General features: G+C 35.2%; 1 protein-coding gene across 1 annotated transcript in view; it reads right to left on the reverse strand.

Moving 5' to 3' along the window:
• The window catches only part of CFAP46 (cilia and flagella associated protein 46), a 73,339-nt gene that overhangs the window by 30,592 nt on the left and 19,361 nt on the right, over positions 1-23,386 (reverse strand). The window contains 18 exon segments of the mRNA XM_040564064.1: positions 132-373; positions 847-1,006; positions 2,412-2,595; positions 3,125-3,263; positions 3,383-3,467; positions 4,960-5,125; positions 6,699-6,872; positions 8,973-9,106; positions 10,403-10,510; positions 10,691-10,840; positions 11,186-11,399; positions 12,701-12,913; positions 14,714-14,847; positions 15,380-15,525; positions 17,843-17,973; positions 18,953-19,076; positions 20,814-20,934; positions 22,094-22,322. Of these exon segments, the coding sequence (XP_040419998.1) occupies positions 132-373; positions 847-1,006; positions 2,412-2,595; positions 3,125-3,263; positions 3,383-3,467; positions 4,960-5,125; positions 6,699-6,872; positions 8,973-9,106; positions 10,403-10,510; positions 10,691-10,840; positions 11,186-11,399; positions 12,701-12,913; positions 14,714-14,847; positions 15,380-15,525; positions 17,843-17,973; positions 18,953-19,076; positions 20,814-20,934; positions 22,094-22,322 (2,854 nt within the window).

Genomic DNA, 23,386 nt, shown 5'->3' on the forward strand with positions numbered 1-23,386 from the left:
AAATTAATAGTGTAACAATTATGTATATTAAATGACAGAAGTTCAACACTGAAATGAAATACACAACAAACACTTTAACTATGTCTTATATGTCTTATTTAACAGGCCACAGTTCCTGCCAGATAACCTACGTGGCTCCACTCCAAGGGGTCACTGCTCCTGCCAGGGGCCTGCTCCTGTGCAGGCTCTCCACAGACTGCAGCTGCCTTCAGTGCACTTCCACCTCCTCTGGAAGCTGCGGAGTGGATATCTGTTCCAACATGGTCCTCCATAGGCTTCAGGGGCAAAACCTGCTTCACTATTGGCCTGCAGGGGAATCTCTGCTCCAGTACATGGAGCATCTCCTCCTCCTCCTTCTCTGACCTTTTAGCATCTACAAAGTTTTTATCTCTCACATTTTTCTTACTGCAATCTCTCACAGCTGCCACACAGAGGTGTTTTTTTTTTTTTAACCCTTTCCTATCTTATGCAGAGGTGCAAACAGCATTGTCCATTGGCTCAGCTCTGGACAGTAGCGGATACCTTTTGGAGCCAGCTGGAACTGGCTCTATCTGACATGGGGCAGCACTTGGTCTCTTCTCTAACAGGCCACCCCTGCAACACATCTACCTCCCTGCCTGCCCCAACCATAAGCATTTTGTGATTCAGTGATGAGAGTAGATCTTTATGGCACAACACAGAATTCACAGATGCTTTTAAAATATCCTTGAACAAATGATAGTGCATACTGGAGAAAGTACTGCCATGCTGGTGCCATTCTTTGTTTGCTAGCTAAGTTATAAATTTAAGTTGTCCCTTGCTTTTGTTACTGGGAAATTTCTTTGAAGAATATACACATTTACATACCTTCTTCTTGAGAAGATTGCATAGAAAATTTCATATGTAGCAAAAGACCTACTGCCCAGTCCAGAGGTTTAATAACATCATTAAGGGGAAACTGGTTACAGTATAACCATTCAGCAAATTCCATCAGGTAATCAACTTTCTGCCATTCATTTTCTTTTTTCTATGAAAGTGATAAAGGAAGAGTTGGTTTATATCTGGTGGTGTAAACCACTGAACTGATATTCAAAAGTTCAATATAGTCTTAATGGAAGCAAAAAATAATTTGTCAGTAAGCAGTTTCATTTGAGTCACATAATCAGAGAGATATGTTAAACAGAATGCAACAAAAAACTCTACCAGTTTATTCTTTGCTTTTTCAAAATTTATTGCAATTAGCTATTCTTAGACTTTTCCGTTGTCAGACCTCAACTGAACTGTTATAGCATACCAGAAGTCAACCATACACACTCTTTTGAGGTTCCACAGGACTCCATTTTAGGGCCAATTCTGTTGTGTTTTTATAAATGATCTGGATGCAGGACTCAAATGGATAATAATTATGCAGATGACACTAAATTAGGAGGAGCTGTTGACTCCCCTGAGGCTGGAGAGGACTTGCAAAAAGATCTTGACAAATCGGAGGGCTGGGCGATCACCAACCACGTGAAGTTCAATGACAGCAAGCGGCAGATTCTGTACCTCGGATGGGGCAACCAGCCCTGGCTACATGTAGATACCAGGGGGACAAGAAGCCAGAGAGCAGCCGCACAGAAAGGGATCTGGGGATTCTGGTCAACAGCGAGTTGAATGCGAGTCAAAGTTTGCCCTGGAAGCCAAAAGGACCAACCATGTCCTGGGGTACATCAAGCATGGCGTTGCTAGAGGGTCAAGGGTAGTAATTGTTCCGCTATACTCTACACTGGTGCAGCTCAGCTTGAATACTGTGTGCAGTTCTGGGTACGACTATGTAAGTAGAGCATAAAACTATTAGAGAGTGTCCGAAGGAGAGCAACAAAGCTGATGAAAGGTCCAGAAGGGAAGAGATATGAGAAGTGGCTGAGGTCACTTGATATGTTCAGCTTAGAGAAGAGGAGGCTGAAGGGCAGGAGTGGGAGCAGCGGGGAAGGTGCTGATCTCTTCTCTCTGGTGACTAGTGGTAAGACCCAAGGGAACAGCATGAAACTACATCAGGAAAGACAGACTGGATATCAGGAACAGGTTCTTCACTAAGAAGGTGGCTGTGCACTGAAACAGGCTTCCCAGTGAAGCAGTCAAGGCACTGAGCCTGAGAGAGTTCAAGAGGTGTTTGGACAACGCTGTCCAATATATAGTTTAATTGTTAGGTAGTCCTGCGTGGAGCCAGGAGTGGGACTCGATGGTCCTTGTAGTTCCCCTTCCCACTCAGGATATTCTATGATTCTATGATTTTCCAACTGAAAAGCAATTTCAAAGTTACAAGAAACAATGACCACATATATGGCCTATCTACTCCTTAAATTCTATAATTCACAATACTTGCTATCTCATTAATCACTTTAAAAACATATTTTTATCAGTATTGGAACTGATAGTAAAAATTCACAAACCTGCAAAGCATTGATTGCATTTTTAAAACAGTTTAACTGTTCAACAATGCTTCTGGAAACTGTTACCATATGACGCCAAATATGGGACACACAATCTTCACTTTCACCTGCGAATTTCTGAATTTCCATCATAAAATTACATCCCAATCTTGCCTTTACTGTAGCCAAATGTTTAAAAATCAGACTAGAAAAGGACAAAAACAATTGCACATTAATTGCATCTGTATCTGTAAAGTAGCTCCAAGTAGAATAGATATAGTAGTTCAGTGTAGCACAGAGATGTGTAAGTTCATAAACTGATATAAAAGGGCATAAACTTTGAACTCATATAAGACTATATATAAACAGTAGCCTAGATAATTTAGTTTCCATTTTACATTAAGTGGCTTTACAGCTAGAAAAATTATAACTTCAGCTACATTTCGTACTCCTATTTTCTTGGGAAATTAGATAGTACCTGTATACAAGTTTTAGAAAACGGCATGTACAAACATTATGAAAAGATTAATGATAAGAAACACTGCAAACATAAATCTTTTCACTGAAAAGACACATATGTGTTTTCTGTTATAAGAATTGACTGGCTGACCAAAAGGTAATCATGATTTTATTCTGCCAATGCAAAACAGAAAAACAGTAAAAACAGAACTTAGAGTTTTAGAGTTCTCAAGAACCCAAATGCTTATTTTAATAAAAATAAATAAATAACTTACAGCCTGTGTCTTGTCTGAGGCAAAGCCTGAATAGCTTCATTCAGGACTTTTAATGCTGTTTCCCAATCAGCTTTATCAGCATATATGTGGAATAATAACCCATATAAAGAGGTCCTTAATGTCAGATCTTCATCAGCACCTTTGAAGTATATTCAAGTCATTTATTAATATACTGCAGAATTAGGACAATGCTTTTACAAAATACAGGTTTTTGTTAGTTTGTTTTTAATTATCACATCAAAATAAGAAAGAACATGCCTGGCAGAAAGCATCCATCTGATAATCCACTACTTTGAAAATCCTTTGTGAGCCACTGATGCAAAGGCAATGTATCGTTTTTCTCCTAAAAAGACAGTAGGAACAATGCCCTTTATATTTTGGTACATACCTCAAGTAAGCAAACAATCACTGCCTTGCTGGGCTAAACTAAAAGTTATATTCAGGTATATGCTTCTCTAGATATGTGAACACATTTAAAAACTGCTTAGAGTTAGCCTGATCAAGGATCACTGGATACCAGTTCCTGCCTCTTACAGTAGTTACTACAGCATATAAAGAAGAATTAGAAACTCTGGAAATAATCAAATACAGAACTTATTGGAAATATTTTTTCTAAATAATATCAGAAGATCCTATATAGTCTAATTCACAAGAACTACTATTCTTTACAGATATAAAAAGTCTGTGCTCTCTGCGACTGTACACTTCCATTATCTAAATAAAGGTCTTGACTTTTCATATATCTTTTTAAGGGTTTGCTCTGAAAATATCCTGTAGCAGCGAGTTATTTATACATACATAATGAAGTATTCCTTCTTACTGGTTTTCAATATATCAGCTCTGCAAATAACTAGACCTTTAGAAATGTCCCTATGGAAAATCACAGTGTTAGATATCCATGCACTGGCAAAGTTCCTTTAAGTTTACAGTCTTCATGTCACTGTATTTCCTAGTACACAGTGTACTCGCAAATTCTGTCTCCTACACACTCAAGCAGACCAGTCACCATCTCTGATTATTAGTGATTTATACATGGCTTGAGGAGAAAGGAAAATTAAGTTTTCTATTATTATACTATACTACTAGATGATCTGAGATGCAGACTGAGATGTCACATTGGTACCACTGAACTTGAATGCAAAAGTTATTAATAAAACCTTCAAGGTCTAATTCTGCGACCACTGAAACGCATGGGGAAACTCGCATCAGCTTCATTGACATTTAAATCAAATCTAGAAAGAGAGAAATGGATCAGCTCCGGGAATTTTGAAGTAAGAACAGTTGTAAATGTGTAGGGATGTTTCAGCAGTAAAAGAAATTTCATGTGATGAGATTTGTTAAAAAATAATTTTTGCAGGCTTAAGGGTAATTTGAATCTGCAGGTGTGAGGAACCTTAATTTAATTCCAACTTTTATGAGTTTGTCTTTTAAGGCCTATTAGCATCCTTACTGGAAGTGACAGATTTTTTCTGTCACTTTATCTTCCTTTGAATATTTTCTAAGCATTCCCTTTTGTGAGCCTCACAAAGTGCAACACTACACACATCCAGACAGTAAATTATTTTGAAGAAAACAGCTGCAAGTTTGTCAATTGCCTAAAACCAGAAGAATCACCAAATGGAAAAAGGGTATGTGATTCCCTGTTGTGTGTGAATGTGTGCTATGCAAATGAAGATTAGAAAGCATTTACGTGTTTATGACAAGGCCTTTTTCTTTTAGGAAAGGTGTCTTGAAGTATGCACACAGAGCTTCATAACAAAGCAAAATTTTTCTTTATCATCAGTACCAATCACTAAACACATGCATAGTTAACAGTATTTATTAGCTATTCTTACCTGTTTATTTTTAGATTCTGCTTTTATTATATTCTTAAGAATTATTTCAGTAGGTTCTTTAAACTGCTCTCTGTCATGTGGAAAACCTAGCAAAGGTAAACATGCATTCCAAAAGTGTCTCGCTGCAAGCATTACAAGGGAATAATTTCCAGCTTCACCTGCATATCTGAAGAAAACAAATTACAACTTAATGAAGGAAAAAATCTCACCGTAACAAAGATACAGGATTTTACTTCTGCAAACATCATCCGTGGTTTACCTTACCTAGACACCACTATATCTCAGTAATGAGGGGTTAGCATATCAGCTTCATACAAAATATATTTTCCATTTCTATATACAAAACACCTCCATACATCCAACAGAAGGAATACTAAACAAGTGTTTGTACTGTACTCCTGCACAACCTTAACTGAAGAGAGACTTAATTTTAAAAGTTAGTAGATATCTACTTGAGAGGTTCTCTTTGGAATAACCTACTTTTTTTTTCTTTTTCTTCCTATTACATTAATTTCTCATTATAAAAGCATCACACACACCCACACCCAAAAAAACCCACAACTCTTCAATGCTATGGATTTTGCATAGTACAGAATCACTGTAACATAAAAATATACTTCAAATGCCTCTACTTGCATGCAAATTGTTTTGAGCACATTCCATGCAAATGTTACTTTTAATTAATAAATTATAATAATTTTCCAGACTGTAATACAACACATAACACACCTAAGTGAGCAAAATCTTTAGAATTTAACTACAAATTATGGATTGGTATTGAAAAATCACCCAATGAATAGTCTTACTATTTTCATAGAATTATAAAATATCCTGAGTTGGAAGGGACCCACAAGGATCATCAAGTCCAACTCCTGGCACCACACAGGAGCACCCAAAAATTCAGACCATATGTCTAAGAGCACAGTCCAAACAATTCTTAAACTCCGACAGGCTTGGTGCCGTGACTACGTCCCTGGGGAGCACTGTTCCAGTGCACGACCACCCTCTCGGTGAAGAACCTCTTCCTGATATCTAGCCTGAACCTCCCCTGTCGCAGCTTGATCATTTTTGAATCAGGCAATCTGTCATTTTCTCCCAAAATTTCACAATGTTTAGACTCTATCTGCTCACATACAGTATATATTAACACTAGACTTACTAAGTTTTTGCTCACCACTTTTTGTGTCCCTTTTGACATTTGTTGAGCTATTTGTACATGTTCACTCCCCAAAAAAGTGCTTGTCATGGTATGTAAATTGAAAAAATACGGATTTGTCTGTTCACAACACAACATAACTATAGAGTTCTGTTATGCTGGCCTTTCCAACTTCATTCATCACTCTCTTTTTAATTATTAAGGAAAAAAATGATACTGCTAAGGGCTTCACATCAGCCACCACATTTTCATCCTCTAACAGTTTCAATTGCCTACTTTTTTGCTCTTTTTTTTTTTTTTTTTTCTCCAAAAAACAAAGAATTTAAAAATCAGGCATTATCCATCCATGTATCACCTTCTTCCTATTCATTACTTAAAGCAATCTTTCCACTTTGGTTTCTAAACTGCTAAAATTTATTTTAAATTTACCAAACTGCTAAATTCTGTCAAATCCTTTGTTAAGCATTTGAACTCTCAACTATTTTGATTTTTTATCAGTCTTGGGAAAGAATGCTGATCCCCAAATCTTTAAATCAATTTTTTTGTCTGCTTTATATTAGTCCACTCTTAAAATAAAACATACCTGGCACTCTGAACAAAGGCTTTTGATGCTGCTACACGCAAATGTTTTTGTCCAGCCAAATTTTCCATTATACTCTTTCCTTGGATACAGGCAGCAGTACTCAACATTTCTTGTCTCACTGTGTTATCAGGTCTGAATAAAGACAAGTAACTCAAAATGTGCTAGTCTTACAGTCTAAGAACACACCAGTTCCCATTAACAATGCTTTCAAGTTGTTACTAGAGAGATGTTAGTAGTTTTGAAAGTTACAAAGGCTTCTAATGACTTTTTTCCTACAATCAGAAAATATTTGAAAAATCTGAACACTCTGTGAACAGGTATCAGAAATAAAGTATCTTTTTTACAGTTCTAATGAAAATAACTGTGCAATAAGATTTGAAAAATATTTTACCTACTTCTAGTGACCAAGGAAAATAGATTTGGGATTCTCTCCCCATTATTCACCATTGTACAGCAAACAATATAAAAATATTAGTTCAGAATGAAATTTACATAGCAAGCAATTAAAAACAGAAATTGGGAAAATCAGACAGTTTTAAATACTTTTTTTCTTGGAATTGGTCTCTCTTACATCTGGTAAAGTATGGACAGGGTTCTAGAGAAATTGACTTGGATCATATTCTGCTACATTTAAAAGTAAGGAGTAGAGATTTCAATCCCATCAGTTAACTAGTTAAAAAAACAATAACAAAGCAATAATAAAAATTATCTGATATACTTGGATAGAAGTGGTTTTGTAAGAAAAGAAGTAATACAATAATGCAATACAATATGCAAGATTTTTAAAAGAAAAAAGAGAAAAAAGAAAAGAGAAAAGAGAAAAAAGAAAAAAAGAAAAAAGAAAAAAGAAAAAAAAGAGGAGAATTCGTCTTTACTAAACTGGCATTTCTCATTTCTAGTTGGCTTGGTTCCTACTGCGTAGAGGGCTATTATGCAGTTATGATTTGTGTCCACAAGAGGACACCAGTGTTCTACAGTACAAGTTAACAACAACAACAAAAAAAAGTAGGTCTCTAAGCCTTCTTTGTCCTTAAGTTGTGCTTTAACATGAAAAGACTGAGTACATTCATCTTCCATTTCTCTGGAGATAACATTGACAACCCACAACTAAACTTCTTGGTCAAAGAAGGAAACATTTTATCATTCACTAGTTTGCAGATTGCTAAATATTCATTATTTTCTCTCTATAATATTTTGAAATTATATGTTTCATATTTTAAGATGTTTTGGAGAGAAAAATTGGTTTTAAATGTTCTTCTCCTATGAAATAAGCAACCATTAATTTCAAAGAGCAGCACTGTTTTCCGGAAATCTTCTCAGAGAGAAAAATGAACACTGAACTATATTCAAAGTATTTATTTTCTTCATTTCAAACTTCTTGCATTCTGATTTTTTTTAAATAATTGGTGTCAATTCCCTCTTGTTTTGATGAAATTACATTCTGTTTTTTCGGGGAAAATCGTATATAAGCAGAAGGATCTAAGGACTCCACGAATAGATCCTCCTATATAGGAAACCTTTTTTCTTTTTTCCTTTTTTTTTTCTCCACAAGATCAAAGTTTTAAATTAACAGTCCAGTAAGACCCTGGGCTTTTTAAGAAATGAATTACACTCCTATTGCTCCCACATATAGAATTTATAAAGGAAGCCTGTTACCTGGGGATACCTGACACCAGAAATTAGAAAACAGTAGCTGTTATCACCTGTTATCACTCACAGCATCTTCTTACGTGAACTGTGTAGACCCTTCACGTATTATCAGAAGCAATTTTCATCAATGCATTAGAATAAGCTACTTTCTGCTTGGAAACTACAAAAGCACGAAAAGACTGTGACTGCCACAGACCCCATTTCAGAAAAGCACTGTTCATCAGTAAGACAGTCAAACACAAGTATATATAACCTGTTGACTCACTTGGATTACAAAATTCACTTATCTTCCTGAACCGAGTCCAGAGGCACAATCTGGATCTCACACCATCTTCTACTCAGGCTACACTGTAGAGTTAAAACATCATCTATAGTACTTAAGTAATTGCTAATGACAAAATCAGGAGCGGTAGGAAAATTTCACTTTCAGCTGTACAGTTTATTTTTAAAAAAAAAAAAAAAAAAAAAGATTCTCTCAATTTTGATTAAGTAGTCAGATGCATTTTCCCTATATACTCATTCTTCAAAATTTATATCAAGTATACCACATTATAATGCAAAATTCAATGTACTTACATTTCATATTTCTTGGTATTGCTATGGTCAAAAAGATTATCATCTGACTGCAATATCCTTTGGGAACAAGTCATCACTATTTCGTAGTCATGTAATACATATGCAAAATATGTAAGTCGTGTCAGTGTCTGCAATTCTACTAGTGAATCTGACCAGCTGCATTCTAATGCCAATTTCACTAACTGGAAAAAAAAAAAAAAAAGTAAAATAAAAATAAATCTTGTGTTTCTGCCGTGCCCTTTTCATACATAATACTTATTTATCCTCACACCAGCTTACTAATATACAATCAGATTACATTCTTCCAGATGTACCTTTCATACAACGCACCTTGGCATGGAACAAGTATACAATAAAACAATCTAGAAAACCAAAGATTTACAAGAAAAATCAAAATAGGTAATAAACATATAATCATCATTTACCCTGCAGTAAATATTGTAAAAGCAAATGTAAACCCAGCTATAAATATGCTGAACATCACTGAAATAATAGCTAAAGCTAGCTCATAGTATTTGGCAGAAATCTGCAGACCAATTGGAATTATATAGCTAAATCTTTATAAGGACCGAGATACTCGTCTTTAGAGAGGAGCATTTCTACAGAAGTGTTAGACAATGTCATCAGATTCCTAGCTAACTGAGGAAATATGCCTTAGCCTTTTAAGAAACCCATTTATAACAGGAAGTATATATGATTAAGTGTAGTAATCAGACAGGTAAAACATCGGCTCATAGTTTTGAAAATGTATGACATAAACATTTTTATACCACCTTCATTCCTCCAGACTGGTAATCAACAGAACAGGAAAAGTGTGGCACTGTTCAGCACCAGCAATCATGTTAAGACCAATTAAAAGCAAGTGTTTTAATGAACTATGCTAGTAATGGAGTTCTGCCTCATATAAGTCTTACAAGAAAGCCACCTAATTCTTTAAATAACAGATAGTTCTACCCCGTAACTGCCAAAAGTAAATTCACAATATCATGAAGTTCTCTGTTGAAATTTGGAATGCTCCCAATACAAACCCTAAGATAAGACTTTATCTTCTAAACGAAATGAAGTGAAATGAAATGAAATAAAATAAAATAAAATAAAAAAGTCCCAAGTATGGTTCTGTACAGAATACATCTGAACCCATTATGTTCATCTGATGGTTATGATAATAACCTGTTAGGGCAACATGGGAATAATTGTAATACTGGTTTTCTAATGCTTTTTCTTTTTTGTATAAATGAAAATAGTTACACAATTTTTCTACCTGTTGTAACTACTCAATCTCTTGAAAACTTTGAAAGTAAATAATAAAAAGTTTCAAAATAATAAATATGCATAAATTATATTATATATGTACTTCATATATATATATATAATAAACATAATAGTTTCACATTGAATTTTGTCTGTATTCAAAATCAAAACTGAAATCACATGCTCTTTCTCAAAAAACAAAGAGCTAATAAAATAAAAGGAAATACCTGAGATAAAGCAGGAACCGTGAAATCCATGAGACCCAAGCCAGTACATGAATACATTTCTAGACCAACAAGAATTCTTGCAATAGGATTTTGTGCTTCATCACTACTCTGAGCAGAAATAAAAATTTCATATTAACAGATTTTCTTTCAAGAAAATATTAAGAACATTAATTGGGATTGCACAGTAACAACTGATAATTTAATCATTATTAAATAAATTTATGCATTTAATATTAATTTTTCAAAGAAAAAAAATTAACTTATTGCAGGATTTCAGAGAAATAATACCTCCTCCTCAGTCCAAAGTTTATGTCCTATCTGTTGCTGATTTAACTGTTTTACTTTCACCCATGTAGCAATGATCTGTTGTTTTACAGCAACAGGTACTGTTTCATTAGGTATGGTTCCAGTTGTCACATTTAGAGCAAATTCACAAATCTAAACAGCAAGAAGAAAAAAAGACTGAAACTTAAGGCAAATTTGAACAGCTCTTTTTATGGAAAATGTTATCCATTAGTTATTTTAAAATTTCTGTGCATGCATCTCTAATACTAACAACATCTCCATAAATAAATCCATACAGCGAATAAAAGCTGCAGTCTTCAGATTCAATAGACAAGGAACTTCAGTACGTATTTGGGGAGAACCTGTGATGGCAGGAACCATAAAAGATGGTAGTTTTTCTGCAAGAATCTCTGGAATTTAAATTTCTATGAATTGTAATACATGACAGCATATTGAAAAAAAAAAAAAAAAAAAAAGACAACAAAGTAGATTTTGTACCTCTAAGGCTGCTTTGATATCAGGAAGTCCACTGGGATCTACTGACAAAGAAGGGATAGCATTTGCTTTCTCATGTCCCTTTGCTGCAGCCTTTCTACTTTTGTCTGGTGATGCACATAACTTTTTCTCCTCAGTAAGTTTTGGCTTTGGAATCCAACAGAGAATTAAGCCCCGAGCTACAGCATTACATAACATCAACAAAGTGACAGTACTTCTGAAGAAGAAAAAAGAAACCTGAAATGCATACTGCATCAGACCAAAATAAGTGAAACAAATAAAGTCATGAGCACTATTTGAAAATCTAATTTTTCTTAGAAAACAAAATTACAGATTTTACAAAATTTCCCTGTTGAAAATGCAGTTAAAATGGTTAAATCTACGTTCCCTCCTCCCCCTCTCTCCAACAAAAACTTTCATATTTTATATTGCATTTTTTCAGGTCTTTCTGTGATTGAAGCTTTTATTTCTTCACAGAAAAAGGTACCTTTTCAAATTTATTTCAGAGATGAACAAATTTAAAATCTTACTTTTTAGTAGTGAACTGTTTTGTGTGAAAGTAGAAAGGGTTTCCTAATAACCTACACCAAACTCTTCACATAAAATCATTCATTTGTTACACTGTATTACTCCTTATGATAATCAACCTGAGATGGAATTCTCTCTCTCTCTTTTTTTTTTTTTTTTTTTTTTTTTACGGACAACACAAACTGAATTATGATACATGTTAATATAAATGCCCGAATTAATAAGTAGGTATTACCTGTCTTCATCTCTGTACAAACTGAACTTTAGGCCTTGACCTGCAATACTGTCAAAAAATCATTCTTTACTGTTGGTCCTCTCAGTTTGTCTAGTTCTGAAGTCACTGTCAGTAAAAAAGTGCTAAAAGTTCTAGGGTTTTGTCCGACAAAACTTTGACTTGAGTATTCCTCTGGAATAGTTAATCATTCTGCCATTGCATTTGCTACAGAACAAGATTTCTCTCAATCACTGTGAAATCTATTTTCGTGGTCAATTATTGCACACATTCCCTTTTCTTTCTTTTTTCCTCCTTTGTTTTGTATTTCAGAACTTACTGTGATTAGAAATATTTACAATAAACTATATTTAGTATATAATTCAACTTCAGAGTAACTGAGAGCAAGTAAACACATTTCAAGCTCCTGCCAACAGAAAGGCTACAAAAATTTTCCTGATTCTTTCTGAGCAGGTCAACAAAACTGACACATGCACATGCACTATTTCATATGCACATGTTGCTATTCCATAATGAAAAGAAATTAACATTATTTAGACTAAGGTTAATATGGATTACAGTGAATAGAAACAAATAGGATTAAAACCTCACTTTCCAACCACAAAATTCAATTTACCTTCTGAAGTATTCTGTATATGCTGAAGTCCTTCTAATAAAAGCCAGCAATAACATTCTCTCATGACACAAACTAACATTGTGAAAATATTTTTTCTGTTATAGAAACAACAGCATGTTCGTAACCAAAACTCTAAATTTACCCAGTGTGCCCAACAATCTTGACTGCTCCAAGAAGAGTCTGCAGATACTCAATAATTTCCCTCTGTCTTCCTGATGTGATAAGATGCCTATTGTAGTTTAAGATATACACCACAGCATTATGGACAATCCAGGCTTCATTCAGTTCTTCTCCTATTTCAGCTGCACGCAGGAAATTTTCCATAGCATACTGAGATAAGTAGTCTATCCATGAACTATAAAATTAGTATTAAGAAGCTGTTATTCCAAAAGTACAACACTAGAAGGAATTATATCTTAAGGCTAAAGATGTAAAAGTATATCTGAATCAACAAAAAAAATATATTTTTTGAAATTACTTTTCAGTTGCATTTATTACATCTCTATCCATTAACTTATAATTACTTGGATGACAAGATGACTCATGAAAGTTATTAGTATCAACATCGAACAGTCTCTGACACTCAAATGCTATTAGCTTAAAAATATTGGCTCTAACGTAAATTTCACAGTTCATCCACGCTTTTTAAAATGTGTGTGAATCCACACATCACTGCTAGAAATCATTAAATATCTATGGCAACGTTCTACTTGAATAAAAAGTAAGGCATTCCACTCTAGTGTTGAATGAGGTATCTTTTTCACAACCTCATGTCTTCTTCCACTCAAAGACATCTCTAGATGTTCTGAAATGCTAAGTCCATTTTTTATAAAATAACATTCCATAGTCAATGCAATAACATTCTTTTATGTAGAAATTAATTATCAAGATATATATTACACTAGATAAAGCAATACTGAAAACACCATCTTGTATGATCAGACAGAATGACCTTGGTTAAGTCATAAATGCAAAAAACCATAAACTGACATAGGGTATTACTATGTCACCAACAGCAGACAACATAGTAGACCAAAGTGATTTTTTTCCCTATGTGTTTTTAGCCTAATTGGATGAAAGAGACACTGGCACAAGTAAATTGGTTAAACTCAAAAACAGCTTCGCAGCAAATTGTAGAACAGAATCTTCATCTTTTTTGTCCCTTGTTTCTGATCAGTTTTTACTTTTTCCTATTTTACTGAACATTTGAAAGCTGACTGCAAGAAACTTTACTTCATCTTCAGACTTAATGAAGAGCCTTAGGGACAAAACTCTAATAACCTGCTCTTATAGGACATGATGACCACTGTGACAACAGTTAATATTAGTACAAATGTGAAAGGAAGAGAGTTTAAATATCATATTTAAAATTTTCTCTCCCTCTTCCTTCACAATAAATAATACTGCGAGACCAGAAAAAGAGAAAGAGAAAAGAGGAAGAGAAAAGAGGAAGAGAAAAGAGGAAGAGAAAAGAGGAAGAGAAAAAAAGCTATGGTTTACTCTCCCTCATTAATTCCAGGTGAATGTATGGAACAGCTTACTTTTGCAAACTGAAGTAATTTGTTACATGTTTATTCAGGTACTCAGATATCATTATATTTATAGGAGCTATAAATCAAGATGGAGTTTTTTGATTTGGTGGAATATGTTTTTAAATGTAGAATTTCACGGCCTAAATGTCAATATAATATAGATTTAATAGCTTTGAAGGAAGGTTCAAAGGTAGCTTCTGGTTTCAGAGAAATAAACATTAAATGAAAAACAAAATGAACATTGCAGAATGAAAGCAAATTAGAGAAAAATTATTTCAAATGATTTCTTAGATTCTTCTTTTCCCACTACCATTCATAGCTAAACATATGAACTATCTGATAACAATCACAGAATCATTAAGGTTGGAAAAGACCTTCAAGATCATCTGGTCCAACCATCACCCTACTACCAATGTCACCCACTAAACCATATCCCCAAGCACCAGGTCCAACCTTTCCTTGAACACCCCCAGGGACAGTGATGTCACCACTTCCCTGGGTAACCTGTTTCAATGTCTAACTACTCTTTCTGAGAAGAAAAATTATTTTTACTAAAAAGAAATAACTTAGTAAATTATAGTCTGTGTTTGATAATAAAACAATTTGTTAGAGTTGGTAAGTACCTGTATGCTTTCCATTCTAGATCACTTTCAGGAAAATCTAAAACATATCCTGAAGGATGTTGGCTTTTATCTTCTGTAGGTACAGTGTGGTCGTTCAGCTCAATTCCCTGCAATCTTAATAAATGAATCGTTGCCTGGAAAGATACAAAGAAATACATTTTCTACCTATGTTATCTATGTGAAAATGGACTCTGACTTCATATTTGTGTCTACACCTCTTGAAAAAAGAAAAAACACAAAATGTTCCTTCAGATGTTGTACAGGCATACAAAACCAATTATATGAAATAACCTTCAAATTGCTTACGCTTAATTTTATTAAATAAATAACTCAACTGAGAAAAACAAAATACGCCATATATACACACACAAACATATTTATCATGCTGGAACTTTAAGGATCCTGGAACATTATGTCACGTCAAATATTTACAACAACATCCCTTGTAAAAAAAAGTGTTAAAACCATATGCAGTGATACTATAGTTACTTTCACACAGTATTTTTATACAGATGCTTCATGAAACTACTTCCTCTAATGTCTGTGGAGACAAAATAATGACTCAAACTCCAAATTCTAGTGCTGTAAGATGAATATTCCTAGAATGATACATACAACCAAAGCTAAATGAAACAAATATGAGTAACAGCTGTGTAGGTTGATTACCTCTGCATTAATAAATCTTATTTCTGCTAATATTCTGAGTAAATCTCTTTCAAAAGAGAAGGATTTAGCAGGTAGTAATAATTCTCCTGGTAAGCCATCACCTTGATCATCATCCATCATAGTTATACTAGCTTTCTTCTTCTGTGCTAAAAAAAAAAAAAAAAGTTCTATTATTATTAACACGTAAATCTGACAAAAATTACCTTAATTTTAGAATTTAAATATCCCTGTATAATCTGAAATCCACAAGAAAGCATTTACAAGCACAGATTTGAAGTTACTTCACTCAGACTATAATTTTTTTTGTCAATATAATTTATTGCACTCAGAATCCATTCTCCTCAAGAAGCCCATTGCTTACCCATGATTTTGCTACATTTATGCATATTTAAACTTCAGTATTTTCAGCAAATAACTTGCTCCAGTCGTAATATGCATATTCAAATAGCATTACTATAAATATAAATCACGTGCTCTAGTTCAATGTCAATGTTTCAATGGAAGTCCAGTGCTGAACATTACATAGTGATAGAGGTTAAAATCCTGAAGTTTTTAAATCATGAATGGGGTTGACTTTCTGGCAATATATATATCAATAAAGAGAAAAACAGCATTAATTTTTCATTGGTTCAATAGCAAAGCGAAATGATTAAGATCATTTTAATACAAACACTAAGCATGAACATAAATGCTATCTCAGTGGGTTTCTCTACATTTCTGGTCAATACTGGGTACTTGTAGAAAGGCTTAAAAATGGATTATAAAAAAGTACTTTTTCTGTGGCCTATCCTCACAGGTATTCAGCATCTTCATCCAAGCAATCTCCTGAACCAGAGGTTCTGTTCAACGTCTCAAGTTTAATATTCAGTGATAGATCTAATTTATTAGTCTTTGTCCAATATTTTTAATCATATTTCAATATTCCAAAGTAACATTTTAGTTTAAGCTGAAAATTACGTTTTTGTTTTCTTAAAACCTACAGACTGTTAATTTGAATGAAGAGCTCCTCATTCCTTGAGCAATCATACATATTCACTTTCCCCAGACTAGCCATGTTTCATCTCTCATCTCTTTTTCAAACTAATGGAAAAAAAAAATACTTATCGGGAACTCAGGGCAACCATGCACCAAAAGCATCATTAATAGGATCTTAATAGGATCCTCAATATATGTTACATACAGAGAAGATCTTCAATTTTTCTCACCCACTAATCCTAGGATTAGAAGAAGTAAAGGAGGAAACAGAACACAAAAATGAACGTGGCCAACAGTCCAAGTGCAAGGTGCTGCACCTGGGTCAGGGCAATCCCAGACATGAGGACAGACTGGGAGAAGAACTCATTGAGAGCAGCCCTGCAGAGAAGGACTTGGGAGTTCTGGTGGACAAAAGGCTCAACATGAGCCAGCAGTGTGCACTTGCAGCCCAGAAGGCTGTGTGTGACCAGCAGGTCGATGGAGGTGATTGCCTCCCTCTACTCTGTCCTTGTGAAGCCCCACTTGGAGTACTGTGTCCAGACCTGGGGCTCCGAGCACCAGAAGGATGGGGACCTGTTAGAGAAGGTCCGGAAGAGGGCCACAAAGTTGATCAGAGGACTGGAGCACCTCTCCGATGAAGAAAGGCTGGAAGACATGGGGCTGTTCATCCTGAAGAGGAGAAGGCTCCGTGGAGACTTCATTGCGACCTTCCTATACTTAAAGGGGTCTTATAAAAAAGATGGAGAAGGACTCTATTTGGGTAGACAATCCCCTCCCTCACCTCTTTTGATGCAGCCCAGGATGCAGTTGGCCTTCTGGGCTGCAAGCACAAAGTGCTGTCTCATGTCAAGCTTTTCATCCACCAGAACATCCAAGTCCTTCTCTGCTGGGCTGCTCTCAATGAGTTCTTCCAGTCTGTACTCCTGTCTGGGATTGCCCCAACCCAAGTGCAGCACCTTGCACTTAGACTTGTTGAACCTCATTAGGTTCACATGGGCCCACTGTTCTAGCTTGTCCAGGTCCCTTTGGATGGCATCCCTTCCTTTTGTTGTATTGACTGCACCACTCCACTTACATCTGCAAACTTGCTGAGGAACAGCTAAGAACACTGATAATGACCTCAAGAACACTAAATAATATCTTAAAGGTCTTTTCCAACTTAAATGATTCCATGATTCTATGCTTCTAAATATACGTACTTTAACTAGCTCAGGCCCAAAGCTTATATTTAATAGCATCACCTGATAGCACTGTCATTGAATTATCATGAAAACTGGAAATAATTTCCAAACCTCTCCTTCCTAAGCTTTTCTGCAGTTGTTAATTTCTGAGAGCACACATTGCCTTCTACATTTCTAAACTTTTTGAAAACAATGTCACAATATCCATTGGAACACCATACCTTTACACTGGCTTACTCCTTCAAGTGACTCTATGAAAGGAGGAGAAAGTTCCCTTTATGACACTCAAAATAATGTTTTCACTTACTTTTTTTAGGTTTTGTTGCTCTCCTAAACAAAGTGTCATCATACAGGAGACAAAATCTGCATGCTGTACGGCAGACATCCCACACTTCTTGTGTACGTGCAACTTTTGCCAAATTTGCCCAAAGTCTAATTCTATCAAAGAAAAAGCATATGTAAGATTACTTTATAACCAGAATTATCTTCCACACTTTAGAAACCACAAAAATCATGTCAATTTTGATGGTCACCATAAATAAGATTTTAAATCTAGTAAACAATAAGTGGAAGACTTTTTATCAGTAACAAAGATAACACCATTACTTTATTCACTTCTAAAAAATACCCTCAGCTTATCAAGATTGCAAGAAAAAAAATATTTTGGAGAATAGCTATACTGAAACTTTTAAAATGTGTTTGTGACATATCCCTAATTATCTATCTTATAAAAAATAAACCAAATTAAACTAAGTATTTCAAAATCAATGCTGAGAATTTCAAAATGAGTCTGGAATACAAGTTTTATGAATACAAGAATTGTATTCCTTGAATTGTAATCCTTGAATACAAGGATTTTGAATTGTTTAGAAAACCACTTTGTTTAGATTTCATTCCAGGATTTTTTTTTAATGCTGCAAACAAAACAAAACAAAAAAGAAAAACAAACAACAACAACAACAAAAGTCTTTTTAAAATAAACGATAAAATTATATAAAAATGCTGAAAACAAAGTCACACAGAATCACAGAAAGGTTTAAGTTGGAAGAGACCTCTGGAAGTTACCTGGTCCAATCCTCCTTCTCTAGCAGGGACAAAGCTATGATTTTCCTACAGATCAATATTTCTGACACTCAGAAAGGACCGTGTGGTTTATCAGAAAAGACGTAGCATGCAAAGTGGTACAAGAACCAAAAAAGACGCTTCAGCAAAGTTTCAGCTAGGAATCAAGTTATTCAGCCTTAATCCACTCATTCTTCTGTGTGTCCAGTTTCTATCAATAGAATAGATGGTAGGGGGAAGGTTGCACCACATGATCTTGGAGGTCTTTTCTAACCTTAATGATTCCATGATAAGAAATTCCCTTATTAGACACTTCGCAAAAAGAAAAGAGCCACGTCTTTTCTGTGGTAATTACCTCTCTTTGTCATTTTCCTTTTTTAGCTGTTGCAAATGCCCATCAACTTTGTCCACACTTTTAACATGATGTTGTGCTTTCGCACAGAGGTAACTTACTTGACTCTGACTTTTACCTGAGGAAACTTACAAAGAAAAAATAATTTAATGGAATTTTTTAAGTACCAGAGCTGAAAAAATCTAAATGAAAGGTATGCATTTTGATTCACAACTACTTTCTGAAACACCTGAAATCCAGTCCTTTTTTCAATCCCTCAGTCTTTCCCAAAACCAACCAGCCAACCAAAATGAAAAAAACACACCCCACTAGCATCTATTCTGTTTTTAATTTATCTGCAGGGATAGTCTCCCCATATAAAAATGGATTTATGTTTGTTTAGCCCCAAGGTATATCTCTTTTCTGACACGACATGCATTGCTCTAATTAATCTAATTAAAGGAAATTGATGCAACATATGAAATGTTACATTCTGGCTGCATTTTAAGAACACTAATCCAATGAAATACATTTTTGATCAGTAGCAAAATTTGTTCATTTGTTAGTTTTGTTTAAATTTGAGAATAATGACTTTTCTTTCATGTAGTCAACAAGATATAGTTATCTGGGAAAAAGTATTAAACAGAAATAACCAACATAGAAAAACGACACAAGGGAGGAATGAGCTGCCCTCCTGAGGTAGAAAATTACTCCTGTGATACAGAAAAATCAAAAAGAGATTTTTTTTTACTGTAATGACATAGAGGAGATGCTATTTATTAGAATACAAATAACTTGATATGATTATTTGGGAAATCAATATTCACTTGAATCTAAGCCATGGTCACTAATATAACCTAGACTAAGCTTTCTGTTGACTCTCCAATGATTACTGGCTGGATTGCTGGGACCAAAGGGTACTTGTAAATGGAGTTAAATCCAGTTGGCAGCCAAGTGGCCATAGTGGTGTTCCCCAGGGGTCAGTATTAGGGCCAGTTTTGTTTAATCAATGATCTTGATGAGGGGATCATTTAATCTTGATGAGGGATAAAATTGCAGACAACACCACGTTGGGCAGGAATGATGATCTGCGAGAAGGTAGGCAGGCTCTGCAGACGGATCTGGGTAGGCTAGATTTATGGACCACCTCCATTTGTATGGCATGCAACAAGGCTAAATGCCAGGTGATGCACTTGGGTCATTACAACCCCATGCAGTGGTATAGGCCTGGGGAAGAGTGGCTGGAAAGTTGCCTGGCAGAAAAGGAGTTGGGGATGTTGTGTTGGTCAATAGCCAGTTGAACATGAACATGAACCAGCTGTGTGCCCAGGTGGCCAAGAAGGCCAATAGCATCTTGGCTTGTATCAGAAATAGCACGGCCAGAAGTACTACGGAAGTGACTGTCCCTCTGTACTTGACACACCTTGAGTACTGTTGGGCTCCTCACTACAATAAAGATATCGAGTTTCTGGGAATACGTTCATAGAAGAACAGCAAAGCTGGTGAAGGGACTAGAAAGTATTCCTGGCTTTAAAACATGAATATAACTGAAACTGCTTAGACATATTTACGTTGAAATGAGGAAGCCATAGTTTCTTATAATTTTTGTTAAAAATACTTCGCAATGCATATGACAGAACTGTTACTTAACTACACACCTAGATTGACTGACAGAAATTTTTCAGCATTAATACATGACAGTAATATCATAGAATTATAATCCTTTTTCATTCTATAATTTTTGCCACAGAATTCAGCAGACTTGTCACTCTATTCGCGCTGTAATATTCCCCACATATTGCCACTATGTGTTATGTCTATTCTTTGAGGTTGTGCAAAGCAGTAAAAGTTAAGTGTCATAATTTTAGCCACACACATACATTACCTTTAGCTTCATTTTCACTATCAAGAACCACCTGAAATGAATCAGGAGCTAGTGCAAGACCAGCATTTACCAGAAGGGACCTCTTTTTCCTCACATTATTCTTTTGCTTTCCCCTTTTAGCCTATGTAAAGAAAATAACTAAATGTTACAAGGTTCATTTAGACCTATTAAAATGCTATTTACATTTCTATTACATTCATATATCTTACTTACTAAACGTGTAAGAATGTAGATCATAGACTTTGGTATTTTGAGCCAATACAATATAGGAATCGTTTATCTTAGCATATCTTAAACAACATCCTGCAGTATTATTGCTCTATATTCCTTATTGTATGACCTGTCATAATATTTCCTTAAATAAAGAACAGTATTTATTTAGAAACCAAAAATAATATACCTGTCGTGCAGTAATTAGGACTCACTATGAAATATAAAAAATCCCTAGTGCACCCAGAATTAGCTTAAGTCAGAGGAAAATTAAGTGCTTTCTTTAAATAATATTTAAATGGAATAAGCTTGTGTGAAAAGAAAAAAATTAACTAGAACAAACTACACCAAAACTCTATCATAACAATAATATAACAATCGTACCAGCAGCTTTCCAATACTGCTTTTTAGGTTCAATGAGCATATCTTAATTTCTGTGAATATCCCCAAACGGTGTATAGCTGAAGTTTCTTTTAGCAAACTAACAAATCAGCTGCCAGTATGAATTTTGTTCATGTGCTGAAGGCATCACAATAGTTAGATGCAATAACTCTTGAAAATGACTACACTGTGACTTTAGATTGTATTACTGGATTTATTATCCGTATTTTCTCACATTTTAAAGTGTGATATAATACTGATTTATCTTCAATCCAGATGGGATGTTCAGCTATTTGGCCACTGCTCCTCTCATTATTTATAAAAATGTTCCACACAATGAAATCTTAATTGTTGACAATTCTGAACATGCAAAAACGTAACACTGAGTTTCTTTTTTGCAGATGAGTATTTCTGCCCAAGGATAATGCATTTTTATTTTTTTCCATAAACAAGTGGTTTGAACATAATTGGAAAAAATCCTCCATCATAACCATTAATCTTCAGAGTATGAAGCAGTGTGATGACCAGAGAGAAAATCCAGAGAGCTTTCAAGGCAACCAACTAATGTTGCTGAAAGCAAGCCCGTGTTAGCTCTACTAATATGCAGTTCTACTAAATGGCTGGCTTTTCTCTGCCAGAATGTAATAAGCAAACCTATTTCAGCTACTAATCTTATTCTGTACAATTACCTGTTCAATCATCATTAGTGCCTGATCCTCTAGACGCTCAGGAGACTTATACAGCATAGCGTACAAAGAAAGACGGTTAAAATTCAATCTTAGATGTTCTTGATACTGCCCACTGTTATCTAGATGTATAGCTTTCTGTAAATGTTGCACAGCAACCTCAATTCTATCCTCATCTTCTTCAATACGAGCAATTTCCATGTGAACTTGGCAACGTAACAAAATCAACATGCTATGGAATAAAAATTCAAATGTAATCTGTTAAACTGAGCAAACTGAAATTGTTAGACCTAAAAATTAACCAAAAGCGCAACCCAGTAATAAAAAGTAACAATAGTATGAAAATATACTCCATTTTTGACTTAATGTTTCTTTCATTTTCATTATCATGTCTTTGTAACGAAATGATTATGAAAACTTGTTGTGGTTTAACCTGGCTGGCAGCTAAGCACCACATAGCCATTCACTCACCCTCCCCTGTGCCTCTCTGGGATGGGGGAAGAGAATCAGAAAGAAATGAAGGGCTGTGGGTTGAGATAAAGACAGTTTATTAGGACAGAAAAGAAAGGAAAATAATAATAACAATGATAATAGTACTACTACTAATAGTGTGTACAAAACAAGTGATGCACAATGCAATTGCTCACTACCCACTGACCAATGCCCAGCCTATCCCCAAGCAGCTGGTCCCCCCAACCCAGCCAGCCACCCCATATTAATTGTTCAGCATGACATGATATGGTATGGGATATCCCTTTGGCCAGTTTGGGTCAGCTGTCCTGGGTCTGTCCTCTCCCAGCTTCTGCTGTACCCCCAGCCTCCTCACTGGCAGGGCAGTGGGAGAAGCTGAAAAGCCCTTGGTTTAGTGTAAGCACTGCTCCGCAACAATTAAAACATCACTGTGGTATCAACATTATTCTCATCCTAAATCCCAAGCACAGCAACATACCAGCTACTAGGAGGAAAATTAACTCTATCCTAGCCAAAACCAGGACAAAACTCAGTTGCATTTTACTTCTGTTAACACTGCATGAGAAAACACAGCCAAAAGGAAGCAACGCATCTTGTAAACTGACTGATCTTTGTGTTTTAGCAGAATTCTTCCTTAATACCACACTTGCCATTCAGAAATGCCCACTTCTGTTGACAGATGAAGTGACTGGATTTTTAACCTGCTTAACTCCTAGCAAGAGCATGATTGACACTTTTGATAATACTTCACACTTTGATGATAACAGAAGTAGAAGCTTCTAAAAATCTAGTCCTGATTGCGGTTTCTTACCACTTTTATAAATG

Source organism: Cygnus olor, chromosome 7 (genome assembly GCF_009769625.2).
Source record: "Cygnus olor isolate bCygOlo1 chromosome 7, bCygOlo1.pri.v2, whole genome shotgun sequence".
Lineage (NCBI taxonomy): Eukaryota > Metazoa > Chordata > Aves > Anseriformes > Anatidae > Cygnus > Cygnus olor.